General features: G+C 41.9%; 2 protein-coding genes across 3 annotated transcripts in view; both read right to left on the bottom strand.

The window, feature by feature from the left end:
- Positions 1 to 1,118, bottom strand: part of LOC132119763 (uncharacterized) — a 5,797-nt gene extending 4,679 nt beyond the window's left edge. The window contains exon 1 of the mRNA XM_059530002.1: positions 804 to 1,118. Coding sequence (XP_059385985.1) covers positions 804 to 870 — 67 coding nt within the window. The 5' untranslated portion in view covers positions 871 to 1,118. The remainder of the gene's footprint in view (positions 1 to 803) is intronic.
- Positions 1,119 to 1,348: 230 nt separating this feature from the next.
- LOC132119762 (filamin A-interacting protein 1-like) overlaps positions 1,349 to 18,902 on the bottom strand; it is a 47,685-nt gene continuing 30,131 nt past the window's right edge. Inside the window, exons 1-3 of one of the 2 annotated variants that reach the window (XM_059530001.1) lie at positions 12,202 to 12,230; positions 6,490 to 9,295; positions 1,349 to 1,782 (exon numbers count right to left, since the gene is read on the bottom strand). In XM_059530001.1, the coding sequence (XP_059385984.1) occupies positions 1,642 to 1,782; positions 6,490 to 9,295; positions 12,202 to 12,215 (2,961 nt within the window). In that variant the 5' untranslated portion in view covers positions 12,216 to 12,230 and the 3' untranslated portion in view covers positions 1,349 to 1,641. Of the gene's footprint in view, positions 1,783 to 6,489; positions 9,296 to 12,201; positions 12,231 to 18,902 lie in introns of those variants that run through there. The other variant, XM_059530000.1, reaches the window with a different exon arrangement.

Here is an 18,902-nt window from a genome sequence, read left to right as displayed (position 1 = left end):
CGGGAGGAAGAGGACTTATGAAGATTGAGATGAAGGACAGCGATGAGGGGAAATACAGCAGTGGAAACACAAGACCTTCATTATCATCAAATCTTGAACACAAAAAAAGTTACGGACCGCAGCTCTGATTGGTTGTTTCTTACCGGGAGCGGTTGAATTTCTGCAAATGGCAATAGGACCACTGGGAGGAGCCAGAGGAGCTTGATTTTTTCACAGATTATCTGTCTCATATTCTACTGTCAGGACATAATGACAGGTTTCACAAATACATTTTTACAAAAGTTACCTACTTCAGCTTTAAAGAGACCTGAATGACGTCATTTCTGATAAATGATGTCACACATGAGTGGATCATTAACTTATTGGCGTAGAATAGTTAGTGTTAGAGTCTACACTGAGGGACTTTAAAGTCTCTTTAGTTTATTATATATATATATGTATATATATATATATATATATATATATATATATATAAGAATAAAAAAATTCATAAATAAATGCTCACGTTATTGATAAAAAAATATAGACACTGCACATTTAGTTAATAATTTTCTCAGAGAAATGATAAAATGGTTGGTGTATGATTGATGTAAGACGTTAGGCTAAAACTTACTTAAATACGATTCTTATTTTTTGATCCATTATAATGGGGTTACCAGGATCTTGTAAAAAGCTTCATTTTAGTGAAACACCACTTTTAAAAGTTTGAGGGACTGAAATATTACCGAATCCCAGCAGCGACCGATTTAATAATTTCAGCACTGAGACCCTGAAGTTGATGAAGATGATGAAGATGTCCTCACCTGTGATCTTGGCCTGTGGTTCTGGGATCTCCATTAAAACTGATCTCTGATCAGAATCATCTGCCATTTTAAACTCTTTCTTCTCTTCCTGCACGAATCGCGCGATAAACTCTCAGTTTTTCAGCGTGAAACTAAAATAACCTTCTGGATCGCGATTCAAAACACCGATGAAAACTAAAGAAAAAAAAAATCTGAATAACATCAATAAAACAAATCATTAAACAGCGATGAAGCGCGGAGGAAAGTTTCTGTTTGGCGCCGACAGCGCGCGCTCTGCACTCATTCATCCGCCAGACCCCGCCCACAACATTTAGCGCGCAGGCGGTGCTTCCGTACGTGCGCTCTGATTGGCTCTATGATGCGAGGCGACAATCTGATTGGTCTGACGTCTGTGCAGTGCTGTAGAAGCTCAGGATCGACTAAACTGTGAGTTAAGGCTTTCATTTGAGCTTAAATTCATTTGAACTCTACCTACATTTAAAGTCCGGGTGCCAAATAATGATTTAATGTAATCACAATCAATAATTGTGTTTTAAACTGATGAGCAAGATATAAAAGGTCTTTTATTAACATGCAGATATCATACATCAAAAATACTTATTGCTTCAAAACCATAACAGCGGTAACTACCAATCTAATGAGTGGAATAATCACATTTTGTCAAAAGAAAAAGAGTGAGAGCAAAGTTCAGTACCATAAAGTGAAAGATGAGGGTTTTTAATCACAGTGTCTTTGTACTTCTGAATACGGCTGGATATAGAGTGTCGTTACAGCACCAAAAGTGATCAAATAAAGCTAAACAATAAACAGAAACGGCTCAGGCGTGTGGACGCTTCTCTCATGATTTGGTTGGCTGGTTCAGGTTAGGGTTGTTAGACACACATTTCCCAGAGTTCAGTGGGGTTTGTACGGCGCTGTTTGATCCTTTGGGTTTGGGAATCCTGGTGGGTCCAGGACGCCGGAATGATTCCAGAGGCATCTGTCAGGAGCCAAAGAGAGAAAGACTCAGTTTAGTGGACATGGATTCAAGAAGTGTCTCAGCTACTGATGAACATATCTGAATTATCACTCAGTGGGTTATTTAAGCATATATTACTGCGTCTTTGGAAGGCTTTTGTCTTTCAAACACATTAAAATGCACAAATTCATGTTATTTCTTATCTATATGTAATGCAGGAATTCTCAACTTTTTTTCATCTTTCACCATAATATATTTACTCAAAGAACCCCTGAGATCTTAACATAAATATTTTAATAATTAAGTATCACATTTCAGTGTTGGTGGTTCACTGATGTTGGTCAGTGGTCACATGACATGCAGGTAAACAAACAAAATACTGCATTTTTTAGTAGGTGTTTTATTTAGTTTGATGTTATTTTAAAATGTCTTTTTTTTCTGATTTAATTCATTATTAGCTTTATATTAAATTCATGAACCCCAGTTTGGGAAACCTTGATGTAATGTTATGTTTAATACACCTTATGTTGTTAATTACAATGAATGTACAGTATATTCTTTTTCTTTGCATTTTTATATTAATATGGCACAAGGTTAAGTCAAAAGTAATTGAAAAGTAGTCCGATTATATTACCTAAATTGTGTAATGTTATGAATTACTTTACTATCTAACTAGAATTTGTAAGTAATCTACCCAGCTCTGGCAGTTACAAATACAGATTATATAGATTATATGACTTGTGTAAAAATAGAAAATCTCTATTGTCAGAGAAAAAAAAAATAAAAATATGTGAGAAATGTAATAATTTAATTTCCCATCTATTTTTATTGTGCTATTTCTATTGTGTAAAGGGGTCAATTTGACCCACATATTTTTTTGTTCAAAATCAGATGCACAAATAAAAAATAAATATACAATTTGAACTTTCACTTTATTTTTGTTATAATATTCTCTTTTTCTCAAACCCTTGTAAGAGTAACTGGGTTTCTCACATTTCTTTCCAGTGCTGCAAGAGTCTAGTAATCGAGATACAAAAACTAACATCCGAAAACAACCTCGAATAGGCAAGTCTTGAATATTATGTATTTAATATTTTGGTGTTTGACAAGCTATAAAAACAGTTTCTTCAATGTTTTTCAAAGTGTTGATTTTTGGCAAATGGCTTCAAAACAAATGAGACTGAATTTGACTTGCAACACAAAAGTCGTGACAAGGTTTGTCCAGCCTTTCCAAATCGTGTCTGTTTGTCGAAACTTTGCAAGTACATTCTTCACCCCAAATGAGAAATATTCACCACATTTCAAGACGAAATATAAATTTCCACCAGTATTTGAGACAGGTTTAGACAGATGTGTATGGTGCTGAGTTGACCAGAAGGTGGCGCTCTCAAACACCGATCAGCTCCAGTACACAAGGACACACCAGACTTCATGCTCTCACACAAACATGCGCAAGAACATAATCAAGAAGGCTTCGAACAAATGGTTTACTTGTCATAATTCTGACATGAGTCTGTGGAGGGAGAATGATGAATGTGTCGATGTGAGATGTATTTTTGTTTGGATCAGTTATTCAGAAAGATAGAGCGAGAGACAGGAGGCTTAGTGCAGACAGACGAGTGTTTCTGCAGTCGTCTCCTGAGGTTTGTGTGACGGATCTATTTCAGCTCGATCAGCACTAATGCTCTTCCAGAGAGTGACGTCAGCGCAGGAGAGCTGAGGAAGTACGTCACAGTCTCCCTCTGCTGCACATCTGCTAATGCATTTCTATACAGTTAACAGGAATATGTACTGATAACGTTTGGCTAACGTTCCTATTTAGTTACGAACATCTCTACATGTTCTCTAGTTTACTTAATGTATGAAAATGTGTTTTCTTGGTTAATGTTGCAACATTACGTTAAACGTTACGTTTTCAGACATTATGGGAATGTTACTTTTGAATGTTTCAGAAAAACATTCAATAACTGATGTATAAATAATGTTTTCAGTTGAAAAACGTTCAGATAACTTTGAATGAACGTTCCATTAATGTTACTGGAAGAGCGTTTGTTCATAACCCTGTTAGCTGGGCTGGTTCAGTCTTTCAGAATCTTCTGCAGTGGATTTGGAGATGTTTCTCAGCCTCCAGAAGTCTGCACAGAACTTTCTAAATGAGCTCTCCAAAACCAAACCAACTGCAGATTTGCGTCACACATGAAAAATGTTCAAATGTGTGTCACGCTGTGCTCTCGGCCTCGAGTAACGCAGCAGAAACCCTTGCGGATGGAGTCAGAGGGCATGTAGATGCACATAATGACCGCTAATTAAAAGTGTGGTACGAGCAGGAGCTTCCAGAGACCAGTGGCGCTGCAGCTGCTGTCACCATAGAAACTAAACAAGGCTTTTGTTTGGGCTTCAGAGGACCGCTGAGAGAACCGCCTCCAAACAATCCTTTTCTTCTGAAGGAACTCTCAGAAACATTTTTATTAACGTTATATAACGTTGAAGGCTTCCCGTCACATATGCTGCTACATCTGAGATTCTTTACCAAGTAACTCTTTTGATTAATCATTAACCAAAGCCTAAACTAACCTAAACTTGGTCTCACACTTGTAAGGTGAAAAATCAGCTAAACCAACTTTAAGGGCAGTAAGCCACCCTGGGTAATCGTGTGTCTGGTTAGGTCTGTGTTTAATATTCCTATCAACCATCATCAAATCACACGAAAGGCATCTCAAATGAGGAAATGATTCCTTCAGTCCCATCAGGCACAACATGTCATTTGTGTTTCTTGGTAACGAGGTTCACGTCATCTCTAGTGCACATACTGCATCGATTCAAGCTAAACGAGTGCGTGTGTGTTTGAGTGTGATTCACTAACGGGGCTGATGAGACATCGTCTCACTTCATAATCACAGCTGTTCCCAAGCCCTCCATGAACAGCAGTTTGTTTAGCCAGACAACCAGAGGATACACACTCCAGACGGCACAAATTCCAGCCTGAATCAATTTAAAGGGATACTTCACCCAAAAACGACAATTTTATGTTTATCTGCTTATCCCCAGGGCATCCAAGATGTAAGTGACTTTGTTTCTCCAGTAGAACGCAAACTGAGATTTTTAGCTCGAAACTTTGCAGTCTGTCAGTCATATAATGTAAGTGAATGGGAATCACAGCTTTGACACTGCGGCTCGTGGCGTGTAAAGGCATGAAACAATCAGTCTGCAGTGAATCAGATGTAAAAAACTATAAATACTGTTCAATTTCTTTCCTGAACTGTCTTGAACACGTTTGTGTCTTCTTCTTCTTCTTGCTTTACGGCGGATCGCAGACTCATAAGTGCATTACCGCCACCTAGCTCTCAAATGGACCATTGGTTTATAAGTCTGCGATTTGCCGTAAAGCAAGAAGAAGAAGACATGAACAAGCTCAGGACGGTTCAGACATTGCAGTGAATCAGAGGTATAGAAATAAATACCAAATATAAAGAATATCCGAGACCGATCAATGTATCGTCACGAGCCGCAGAGTTTAATTTGTTTTGGTTTGTGTATTTATTTATTTATTTTTTACTCTCAAAGCCATGATTCCCATTCACTTACATTACATGATGACGTTTTTTAAGTTAAAAATCTCTGTTTGTTTTCTACTGAAGAAACAAAGGCAATTACATCTTTGATGCCCTGGGGATAAGCAGATAAACATCACATTTTCATTTTTGGGTGATCTATCCCTTTAATGCTTTATACAGTCCATGTTCACGAGTGCTCATTCACTCATGTGCTCCGATTTATTAAAAAGACTGTATATATACAATGCTGTAATGTTACTGTGTTTGATGGCTATTTAGTTTTAATACACTACTGCCAAAAACTTTTCATCATTTTTGACCAGTGCATGCAAACTCATCAAATTAATGTTTTAACTTTAAACACACAGCAGAGCTTTAATGTTTTTTTTCTTTGGAGTCAAATCTCATGCAGCAGTAAATGGTCATGCAGACGGTGATGTTTTCCATGATATCATGAAAGAAGTGTGGATGATGGTGGTGTTTTGGACCGGGCCAGTAAATATGACATCAGACAATAAATCAAACTCATGCAGATGTGTTCTCCTCTTCTTAACTTATGATCACAAAGTGAGGTTTACCTCACAATTTCATATTATATGAGCTGATTCGGTTAATGTACCCCAGAAACGTAATACTATACATCTTATTAGTGGTTGAATGTTTTCTATTAAAATGTTTTTCTACAAATAAATCATGCAGTATTACATCATAAACATCTCTCTGCTTTAATGTGCATGTGTTTCTCGCTACCTAAAATAATATTAGATTAAGCTAATGTAAATATTCTCATTTTAATTATTAACAGAAAAAAAGTGAGTGGAAAATGGAAAATAAACCCAAAATGCAATTGTACATCAATCAGTGAACTTTAATGGTACAGGATCATTTGCTATCTAGCAAAAACAGTAAGTGCACTTAACCTCAAAGTGAAGTGAAAAAGCACAAGAGCTTGTTTTCTCGTTATGTGTTGTTTTCTCTGCTTTCATTGTACATATCATGCACATAAACATCTCAGTATTAATCAAACAGAAACAAACAAATCAAACCAACAACAGTTGCACTGGTTAGCTGCTACTGCGGTCAGATCTGAGGGTCATGGTGCCGGCTGAGGAGATCAGGGGAGGGTCACTAATCTAACACTAGTCAGTCTGGGTCAGTCACAGATATTACTTACTGTAATTTGTGAGGGTCGTGAGATTGGACTGGATGTGGGCTTTATCACAATGCTGCTTGTGATTTTGTTGTTGCCTTTGGCTGGAGTGCCACTGGTTAGCACAGGAATCCTTTGCTCCGGCCCGAGGGAGTAATATGGGATGGATTTGGCTGTGGTGTTTACAGCTTGAATGTAGGGGCTCCCTAAGTGAATATGGATTTTATTGTCATCAGTGGTAATGACATTTGGACCTGAGCTGTTGGACCTCTGCAGTTGCCAGCTGTTCTGCCTTTCTGGGCTCACACGGAAAACCGTATGACCTCCCACAAGCTCTATCGGCTCCAACCGGTCAGGGCTTCCGGTGGTAACGGACACAATCTGAATGGGCGACATGGCTCGGTCCGGGCTCACTGATCCGCAGGACTCCGAAGCTAGAGTTTGCGAATAGGCTGCCATGGTGAGCGGCGACATGGAGCGATCAGGCGTGCCTGGGCTGCATGGACTCTCTGGAGGAGGAGGAGAACCCTTGGGCTTGTTGGAAGGTGAGATTGGTGAGTTCTGGAGGATCGTAATGCGCTGTTTTGGAGGAGCGCCGCTTGTCGGGATGACCGCTGTGCTTGTATAGGACTGGGCGTTCTCTGTGGTGGGACTCGTGATCTCAAGAGTTGCCATGTTGTGCCCGTGGTCAGGGGTCACTTTGATAAGGAGGGGTTGTCCAGGACTTTGTGCAAGGAACAGGTCTCCCTGTTGAACGTGATTACCGTTCTGTCTCGGTTGTGTCGTGCCATTTATTGGATGCTGGATTTCTCTAGTCTTAAGAAAAGGGCCTCTGACTCTTCTCATGTTGTTGTTAAGATTGTTGACATTGTTCATGTGTGAAGGAGTGCATTTTGTGAGGTTGATCTCATTGTAATTAACCTCATCCTCCGGATCGCTCTCCATATAAAGCTTTCCATTGACCAGGGCGCGTTCCATTGGTACAAGGTTCTTGTAATTTGGGGATAGGCTGTCTGTTGGGTCTGTCTGCACCTCCTTTGTGGAGACTTGGAGATCTGAGAAACGTCTTCCGTTCATGCCCGGCCTTAGACTCTTACTGAAGCGGCGGTATCTCTCGAGTTCTCGTGTAAGGGTCTCCATCTCTCTGGCCAGCTCTTTGTTCCTGACCTCTTGCTGGGTGAGTTTTCTCTGTAGGGTCGTGTGGTCTGTGTTCAATCGGCAGATGGATTCCTCTGTGCCCATGTACTCATGGATCTTCTCTTTGAGGGCTTCAACCTCTCTAGTGAGATGGCTGGATTTGGCCTCTTCCTCTTTCAGACGTTTATACAGTATATGTTCTTGGTTGGATTCCTCTTTCTCAGCCAACTGGAACTTGGACAGTTCCTTCCTGGAGATCTCCAGCTCCTCCATCAAGGCTTTTGCTCGTTCCTGTTCATTGGAATATCTCTTTTCCAGGGATTCAAACTCATCTTCAGTTTTCAAAAGATCACCCTCAACCACCTTCACCTCCTTTAACTTCCTCCTGAGGCGCTCCACTTCCTGGGTCAAATCTTTCACTTTGTTGTCTTCTTGTTGGTAGTGGTAAGGAACTGGGCTCTTTGTGTGCTCCTCTTTGACCTTGTTCCTCAATAATTCTCTTTCCACTGCTTCCAGTGACTGAAGCCTCTTTTTCATCATGCTGACCTTGGACTGAAGGTCACTGTTTTTCTCTTCTTCTACTTTCAGCCTAGCTTTGAGCTCGTCCCTCTCCCTAGTGGCAATACACATCTTCTCCTCCAGTTCGGCCTTTGACCGCAGAGCTCTCTTGCTCTCTTCGATCAGTTTTTCAGTGACAGTGTTGACTTTGTCTTGTTCTGCCTGCAGTTTGCCAGTGCTGTTTTGCACTTTTTCCTCCATCAGCTTTAACTTTTCGGCCATGGCTTTTCTCTCATCCACCAGCATGACAGTCAGTGTTTTCAGTTTTGTCAGATCCTCTTTCAGCGCAAGCTCCGTCTTCTCCAAATGAACCTCGGTAGCTTCAAGCTCTTTGATTCTGACTCTCAGCACATCTAGTTCATTGGACATGTGTTTAGTCATGGTCCGCTCTTTTTCTGTGTTGCTTTTCAGTGAATTGCACTCCTGCTTACTCTTCCCAAAGGCGTCTTCTAGCTTTTCAAGGTCCATGATTCTGTGATTCAACTTGTCCACCTCTGCTTTCAAGCTACAGCTCTGACTCGACTCCTTCTCCAGCTTTCTGTTGAGGTCCCTGCACATGTCCTCCATCTTGATCAGCTCCTCATCCTTTCCCTCCATTTCGAGCACTCGTTTCCTCAACTCCTCCACCTCTGATACTAGGCTGGAGTTGCCGCACTCCCCTCGGCTCATTTTATCCCGCAGCTCCTGCAGTTCTTCCTCCGCTCTGTGCAGGGTCTTGTTGGTTTCTTCCAGCTCATCTAACTGTCGGCTGAGGGCGGAGAGCTTCTGCCGCAGCTGTCTGTTCTGGGCATCTTCATTGGTCAGTTTGGCAGTCATGGCTTCCTGTTCTTGGTGGAAATGGCAGGCCTGGTTGCGTAACTCCTCCTCCAAGCGAAGGACTTTGTTCTCCTCTTCTTGCAGCCGAGTTTGGGTGGAGCTCAGCTCCTCTTGGGCTTGAATGGCAGTATTCTGGAGTTCCTGGACCTTCGTTGTTTGAAAGGTCAGCTCCTCTGCGAGCCGCTGCTGTTCGTCAACCACTAGCAGTGTGAAGGATTTAAGCTTGGTCAGCTCGTCCTTCAGATTTGTGACTTTCTTATTGTTCTCTTCCTCCTTTCTCTCCTGGTATGTCTTTTCCTGATCAATGAGCAGTTTCAGTCTGGGAAGAGAGAAGAAAATATGGAAAGACTGTTAATATGAAACCTGGGAATTCTCAAAACATGACATTTTAAACATTTGTTGTAATTGTTTTGTGCAAACCTTAATTTTGCATTGACTTTAGAAACATTTGGTCTTAAAGTGAAAGTTAACTGAACTGGTATTCAACTGGGAACCTTCATGTCCGTGTTTGTCCATGCCATATGAGGATAAATGGAGGAAAACAAAACCCTGTAGACTAAAAGTGGGGCAGTGTGTGTTCCAGAGGTACAAAGTCGGGCAGAAAGTGGGGTCATGGTGACTGGCGCGAGTTTCCCTGCTCCCAAATGCTGCCAGCGGTGGAGGGTGTTTTGACTACAGGACACAGCTGCCAATCTGCACTACATTAATATAAGGCACATTAGAGTGGATATGGAAAAAGACTCTTAATAAGGGGGTTCCTGTGTCTCTCCCCCCACACCCATGAACACCACCACCTTCCCTCTGTGGTTTTATATTTTAAGGAATTCCCCCTCCTCCAAAGACCATTACTGTCTATATAAACAAAACCTCTTTCAGAGGCTCCTAACCAGCAGTGGACAAGGATGATGTCAGCAGTACAAGGCGTATGAAACCACCTCATACAGAAGTGTGTCTGAAAGGTAATGGAAAATATATTTAAAAATTCAGAAGATGAAAATAACAACATAGATAAAATATAAGTGAAACTAAGATTCTAAAAATACAGCATTGTAATCACAGTGCAGTGTTCTACTGAACAACCAAAGCTCCAGAGTCTTCTTTTGTGAGTTCTATGAGATTACAGCACTGGTTTACAGACTGAACATTCATAAAGCGGTCAGCCAGCCATCCTCACTACAGATGCTGAAAATATCTGTGGAGTTCCTCTTACATTGTGACTTCATTAAACATTTGTGGTTCACTCTTAACAGAGGAAAATGAAAGCCAAAAAATGTAAGTGTGTAAGATTGCAACTCTATTGTGCTAATTGCTCACAAATGCTGTAGTGAGCATTTGCCACTATCTGCCATCACAATGCCAATAATAATAATAATAATAATACATTCAAGATGCATGTGTTAGATCATACTACCAAATCCTTATCCTTATTTAGCTACCTTGAGCAGTTTTATTTTATTTATCTGAACAGCCTGATAAGCTCAATCCTGATGCAAAATTTCTTTGTAATTTAACAGCATGATAGGTTTATGTAATCACTGCATCAGAGTTTACGTATTAACCCTACTAAATAGTATGCAGTGCTAGAATATAGCGCACTGAATGCATTATGCCAAATGTGCCTGGATACTATACTATTTCCAGTGCATTTTCAAGTATGCATGTGTGTTTAAAGTGTAATGAATTTAGCTAGATACGAAAACAAACAGTTCAAGACAATGGTTTCAATAAAGGTGAAATGTTAAGGCGTGGTAGTAAGTCCTAATGCTGCCGTACTGTACTTTCCCACCACTGAAGTGCATATTATTCCTGTAATAGAAATATGCTAATTGAGACACAATCTATGATTCCCATCAGCCCCCCGAGTGAAAATGACACATCTTCGGTGATCATGTAAATACATTTGTTCTGGGACTCTCGTTTATTTAATCTTCTAACCACAGACAATGGATTATACAATATACAGACAACTATGTGATCGATCTGACATGGCGCTGATGAGAAAACATAACGAAAGCAGAAAGGATCCTGACTTCATCAGAATGCAGCATCGTGAGCATCCAACAGCCTAAAAGCAGCTCAGGAAATCAGAAATGCTCATTCCCTTCCCTGTTTTAACCTTGGACCACCCAATCGAAACGGACTCGCTCCCAAGAGTCCAGATTTTTACAGAGAAAAGTAAGGAAAAATCTATGGAAAAAATACTTTACTACAGACTTGGAAAAGCCTGTGGAGAAGGATTTAAATGTCATGAATAAGGGTGTGTGAAATATCAAAATGATCTTAGAGAACTTGCAAAACTAAACTGGATTTCAGATTTGAATGTTACAAACGTTTTGTGTGTCAATGCGAAAAAATGAATGCTGCTGAGCTTTCATTTAACAGAATTAGCATTTTTGTCTTCAAATGCTGATCCTTAAACAACTTTTAAGGAAATTATCTTTAAAGCAATACAAAATAAAAGACTCCTCTTAAGTTCTTTCTGTGGAGTCCAGAAGTGTTTGTGTCCACCAGAGAGCAGCAGACCAGAGACGGAGCTGCTCGTGCAGGGATTATTACAACCCAAAAACAGCAAACTAAACATGCATTAAATGACAAAGCAGTTTACAAAAACACTTAAAAAGTGTCCATGGCTAGAACACGTCAGTGACAAACTAAACAGGATAAATTTCCATCATCTAAACATCAGTCAGTTTAGTGAGGTGAAGTTCAGAAATGACTTTTCTAGAAACAGCAGATACTTGCACTGGAGATAATAACTGTATGTAAGACAAGTTAATAACAGGACTGACGTTAATGACAGTATGCAACTGGAACACATTCATAACAATTATAATCTCATCCTTTTCCAAAAATCTGCTCATTTTATTAATTTACTAGCACCCGGCATAAAAATTAAGACTTGGTGAAAGTAACTAAACGAACAGATGAACATCTACATCATCAGCAGGATGGAGGAACATGCAGTGATTCTGCCAACATGTGAACATGTGAACACTATTATTATACAGACATGTAACAACAGACTCATCATCATCATCATCCCGGCAGAACATGATCTTCACTTAATGCTGCTCATTTCTACATCAGATTCGATGCAATGGAAGTTTTACCACTAGAACTCAATCCACCCATTTAAAATCATCTCATATATAATGTGATATCAAAGACCATCTATATGCAGTCAGAGGTTCTGCATGTGTGTGTGTGTGTGTGTGTATGTCGTACCTGGTCAGTGTCATTCAAGTGTGCTGTTGGTGTTCAGTGTGTCACTGATCTGAACATTCCAGCTCCGAAACTCAACAATGAGACGGACTGAAGACGCCTATGAGAGCATGACATCATCAGCACGCCCTTATATGGAGCTTCTCACAGTCATGGCTCGTGTGTGTGTGTGTGTGTGTGTGTGTGTGTGTGTGTGTGTGTGTGTGTGTGTGTGTGTGTGTGTGTGTGTGTGTGTGTGAGAGAGAAACTTTCTTTGGATTACAACATTTCCTTCTGGTTTTCCTCACTTGAAGTCATTAATTCACCCAAAGGGAGCTAACTTTACTAACATTTATAAAACACAGAGAGAGAGAATGTGTGTGTGTGTGTGTGTGTGTGTGTGTGTGTGTGTGTGTGTGCGTGTGTGTGTGTGTGCATGAGATAGACAGAGATCAAATGCAACCGGACTGTTTAGGGGATTACAATCTTGCTAACAATTTACAGTAAGGTTTCAATAGCTAAATAAATTAACTCAATCAATGAACAATACTTCGCAGCTAACATTAATTTCAACATTTACTAATGTATTTTTAAGATCTAACATATACTTTTAGTTAATGCAGTGTGAAATAACATGAACATACATTTTTATAAACTAACATTATCAAGGGGTAATAAATACTGTAAAAATATATTGTTAATTGTTAGTTCATGTTTGTTAAGGCATTAATGTTAAAAAATGAGACTGTGAAGTGTTACTATTATACCTGTCATTGAACAGTAGATAGAACAACAGATGAAACACTATGAAAAACTACAGATATTCTATATTGTTCTATACTTGACTTGACACACTCACACTTTCTCGCAAACTTACACAATAACCCTTTCTCTCACACTCTTGCACACTTACACTCTCTCACACACTCACAATCTCTCGAACACTTACACACTCACACTCTTTCGCACACTTACACACTCAAACTCTCTCATACTTTTGCACACTTACACTCTCTTGAACACTCACACTCACGCACACTTACACTCTCTTGCACACTCACACTCTCGAAAACTTACACTCTCTCGCACATTCATACTCTCATACACTCACACTGTCTCTCACACTCAATCTCTCGCACACTAACACACTCTCTCGCACACTTACACACTCAAACTCTCTTTCACACTCTTGCACACTTACACTCTTTAGCACATTCACTCTCTCACACACTCACACTCTCTCTCACACTCAATCTCTCGCACACTAACACACTCTCTCGCACACTTACACACTCAAACTCTCTTTCACACTCTTGCACACTTACACTCTCTCGCACACTCACACTCTCGCACACTCACACTCTCTCGCACACTTACGCACTCACACTCTCTCTCACATTCACACTCTCTTGCACACTCTCACTCTCTCGCACACTTACGCACTCACACTCTCTTGCACACTCTCACACTCTTCTACACACTCATAGTCTCTCGCACACTCACACTTTTTCACACACTAATGCACTCACAATCTCTCACACAATTATGCATTCACTCTCTCACATGCTTACGCACTCACACTCTCTCGCACATTTACACTCGCATACTTGCGCAATCACACTCTCTTGCACACTCACTATCTCGCACACTTACGCACTCATACTCTCTTACACACTTACACACTCACACTCTCTCACACACCTATGCACTCTTGCACACTCACACTCTCGCACATTTACACTCTTTCGTACACTTACACTCTTTCGCACACTTACTCATAGTCTCTCGCACACTCACACTCTTTCACACACTAATGCACTCACAATCTCTAACACACTTACAAACTCTCACGCACACTTACACACTCACAATCTCTCACACAATTACGCATTCACTCTCTCACACTCTTACACACTCAAACTCTCTCTCACATGCACACTCACGCATTCACTCTCTCGCGCTTATGCACTCACACACTCATACTCTCTCACACACGCACACTTATGTATTTACACACTCACTCTCATACTCTCTCGCACACTCAAGCACTCACACTCTCTCGCACACAAACTCTTACTCACACACTCATCTGGAAGTCATCTGAAGAACTCGGCACTGTTTGCAAAAGTTTCAGGGCAACGCAAACACACTGTCCACTGCTTGTGCAACATCCTCATTCCTCCACACAAACACAGATTCCTTAATTTAGAATCACAATCAATGTGTGAGCCACATGTGAGTCAGTTCAGTGAACGATGACGAAACACTCACATCTGCTGTCAGGAGAGTTGGATTTATGCAATATCTCCAGATGAAGCTTCAGTGAAGCAAACCCATCACAATGCTTTCATCTCAAACATTAAACATTATCATCTGACTTTCTAGCAGCTTCTTGTTTAAACTTTTAACCAACATATGAGTAACTCTCAGACACAGTAAGAACAGAGGTCACCACATAGTAATGGTACTCTATACTGATACTTTTACTAATCACAGTCAAAGTATCTCCTATATTTCTCAGCATTGTCGCTTAAATGACTGCTGATTAAATGTAAATTAATATATTATCATGTACATTGAAAATATTACTCACAATCATAAACTCAACAACTTTAAATCAATTACACTTAAAATCATTGCACTTTTGTTTTTTCATTAATACCTTTTCAGAATTGCTCACTCTTCTTAGAATAAAACAGTTTTGTAAATACATGTTATAACAATTTGTGAACAATTAATTCATGGCTGCTTCTTTTAAACAAAAGATAGTATTTCCATTTCAACGCAGCGTTCTTACACTCAGATGTGTGCATTGATATATCTGCTGCACAAAATAAAAACAATATAGCTAGATATAAAATCATGAGATCATTTACACCATTGATATATTTTATCATATATTACAGTGCTATTATACAGCACTTACAGACATAACAGCATGACTGAGAATCGCATTACAAATACATTATGCTTGACCTGACAAACGAATCACTCCACAGAGATAAAATCACTCCAATGAGATACTGAGGTTTCTCTAAACGTCTGTACAACCAAAATGTGTTGTTCACCATGACAAAAAGATGCCACTGCGGTTCAAACAAGTAAAATACACATAAACACTGGTGGATTTGTAATACCAATATATAGAGGTATTCAATTAATATGAGAAAAATAAAGCATGCTTAAGGAACCAAGTTATTATTATTTCTGGAGCACATGAAATGCACTGAGACTTTGAGCATAAAACTGCGATTGTGTGTGTGTGTGTGTGTGTGTGTATAAAATCACTGCTGGCTGTTTTGACTCTTGTTCCAGTACAGTGTTGTTCAGTTTCTAATTTGAAACACAAATGTTTGTTTGCAGCTGGAACTGAGGAACTGAATCCTCTGCAAACAAACACGTCTGATCGGATCTGGTCACAGGTCACACACGCACGCACACAAATACAGGTACACACACAAGTGACCTTTGACCCCAGGCTGTAAGGTTCAGCTAATGAACATGTGACATCATCTCCTCTGGCCTTCAGCTGATGAGCAGAACATGAGTTTCCTTAAAGATGAACAACAAGCAGCAAAACCCAAACATTAGAATGTAAATTCATGCAAATTCATCTGATTGTCATTTGTTTGCTGCAGATGCGGATATCCTGTAACATGCAGACGTTCTGATGACATCACTGATTACAGTTTGTGTGTGTGTGTGTGTGTGTGTGTGTGTGTGTGTGTGTGTGTGTGTGTGTGTGTGTGAGAGAGAGAGCATCTGAAAACAATCAAATCTCAGCAGAGGCGAGTGTGCGTTCCTTCATGAATATGTCATGATGTTTTACTGAGGAATGTGATTTCAAAGTGACCAAGGAGAGACAGACACATACTCACACTGTCTCACACACACACACAGATGCCACATGTTTCACAGCTCAACTGAAACATGACGATCAAACTTCAGACAATTTCAGATATGACTCTGTTTGTCCTTTTAGAGTTCATTAATTTGATTGAAAAATACAGTATAAAATGGTAATTTTGTGAAATATTATTATTACTATTTAAATCATCTGTTTTCTGTGCGAATCTGTGTTAAAGTGTAATTTATTTTTGTGATGCGCCGCTGTATTTTCAGCATCATTCCTCCTGTAACAGGGAGTCCATATGCAGCATTTATTAAACAGAATGGTCATACAGGCAGAGATCAGGAATGTCGTCAGGTGTGTCAGGGATAACCAGAATGGTAACCAGAAACAAGCAGAGATCGGGACAGGCAGCAGAGAATCAGAGTCGGAATAAACAGTCCAAAGGTCAAAACACAGGAATAACAAACACAGGGGAAACGCTCGGAAATGTCAGACTGGCTAAACAAGACTTCGCAGTGAGTGAGAGTGAGTGTGCTGCTTTTATGTGTGTGTGTAAATGAGGTGCAGGTGTGGCAAGGAAATTGGCTGATGAATGAGGTGCAGGTGTGGCAGGGTGATTGTGATGCAGTAACTCAAAGGAGTGGCTTCCAGACGCTCAAAACAATCTAGGAGGGTGGTGGAGCGGAGGCGGAACAGGGGGAGGGATGGAGGGCCAGGTCCATGAAGAAGTGCCTTGGTCGGGGACCGGGGCAGAGCAGGCAGAACTGGAGCCCTTCCTGGGCCTAACTCAGGAAAACAGGAGCCCCTCCTGGGCCTGACATAGGAGACAGGGGCCCGCCATGGACTTAACTCGGGAAGAGGAGCCCGCCATGGCCCTAACTCGGGATCAAGGGTCCACCAAGGCAGAGCAGGTGGTGTGGGAGCCCACCAGAGAGGAGCAGGTGGAGCTGGAGCCCACCAGGGAGGAGCAGGTGGAGCTGGAGCCCACCAGGGAGGAGTAGAGGACCACCACAGCCGAGAAGATGGGACAGAAGCCCACCAGGGTGGAGCAGAGGACCACCACAGCTGAGAAGACGGGACAGAAGCCCACCAGGGCGGGGCAGAGGACCACCACAGGCGAGCAGACGGGACAGAAGCCCACCAGGGCAGAGCAGAGGACCACCACAGCCGAGCAGACGGGACAGAAGCCCACCAGGGCGGAGCAGAGGACCACCACAGTGGAGTCGATGGCACCGGACAGCAAGTCTGCTCAGGTGGGACTGAAACAGATAACATTGACAGGTTAATAGCAGCCTCCGTGGCCATGATGAGATGGTAGCTGGCCTCCGTGGCCATTACAGGGTAGGCGGTTAGTTCATGGAGGACCTCCGTGGCCATGACAGGACAGACAGAGTTGGTGGATGGTCTCTGTAGCCCAGACCGGAATGAATGAGAGCTCATTGACGGCCTCCCTGGCTGTGACAGGATAGGACGAGAGCTCTGAGATGTGACGAGGCTCTAGGAGTTCGGCTGAGATGTGACGAGGCTCTGGTAGATCTGTGGTGATTTGATTGGGTTCATGAAGATCAGCTGTGACTTGACTGTGCTCATGAAGATCGTAGGTGACTTGACTTTGCTCATGAAGATCGTTGGTGACTTGACTTTGCTCATGAAGATCGTTGGTGACTTGACCGTTCCTGAGGATCAACTGTGACTTGACTTAGTTCACGGAGGTTAATGGTGACTTGACTTTGCTCATGAAGATCGTTGGTGACTTGACTCGGTTCCTGAGGATCGACTGTGACTTGACTCTGTCCTTGAAGGCCACCGGTGACTTGACTCTGTCCTTGAAGGCCACCGGTGACTAACCCTGACTCTGGAAGGTCGACGGTGACTAACCCTGACTCTGGAAGGTCGACGGTGACTAACCCTGACTCTGGAAGGTCGACGGTGACTAACCCTGACTTTGGAGGGTTCATGAGCACCGGAGAGTTCACTGGAACCTGACTCGACTCTGGAGAGTTCACTGGAACCTGACTCGACTCTGGAGAGTTCACTGGAACCTGACTCAATGGTGACCTGACTAGACTCATGAAATTTAACTGTTGTTTTACTTGACTTTTGGGTGTTAGTAGTGACTTGACCTGACTCTGGAAAGTCGACGGGGACCTGACTTGACTCTGGAAAGTCGACTGGGCTGGCGGCCATCTTGTGCAGTTTCGCTGGGCTGGCGGCCATCTTGTGCAGTGGCGCTGGGCTGGCGGCCATCTTGTGCAGTGGCGCTGGGCTGGCGGCCATCTTGTGCAGTGGCGCTGGGCTGGCGGCCATCTTGTGCAGTGGCGCTGGGCTGGCGGCCATCTTGTGCAGTGGCGCTGGGCTGGCGGCCATCTTGTCCAGAGGCTCTGGGCTGGCGGCCATAACAGGACAAGGCTCAGGAGTGGTGGATACTGCAAAAGTGCTGTGTTCCTCCTCCACAACACCCACAGTATATGCAGAGCTGCTCAGTTGGAGTGCCAGATCAATATAATACTGCAGAGTCCAGTGAGGATCATGCAGAGGCATGAGTGAGCCAAGCGGCTCAGATAGGCCACCACGAAAAAATATCATCAGGCATATCTCGTCCATGATAGATAAATGGGCAAACTCAATAAAAAGTTCTTCACATAGTCCTCGATGGGCCTAATTCCCTGACGTAAACGCATAAGTTGGCTTACTGGATTCATGGCTGACCTGGATTTACTCCTTAAAGCTGCTGGATCCTGGTTTGGCGAAGTCTTCTGTAACAGGGAGTCGGAGGCGTTCGGATCCATATGCAGCATTTATTAAACAGAATGGTCATACAGGCAGAGATCAGGAATGTCGTCAGGTGTGTCAGGGATAACCAGAATGGTAA

The sequence above is a fragment of the Carassius carassius genome, chromosome 38 (assembly GCF_963082965.1).
Source record: "Carassius carassius chromosome 38, fCarCar2.1, whole genome shotgun sequence".
In the NCBI taxonomy this organism is placed as follows: domain Eukaryota; kingdom Metazoa; phylum Chordata; class Actinopteri; order Cypriniformes; family Cyprinidae; genus Carassius; species Carassius carassius.
Note: the sequence above shows the minus strand (reverse complement) of the source record. Positions and strands in the feature narration are given on the sequence as shown.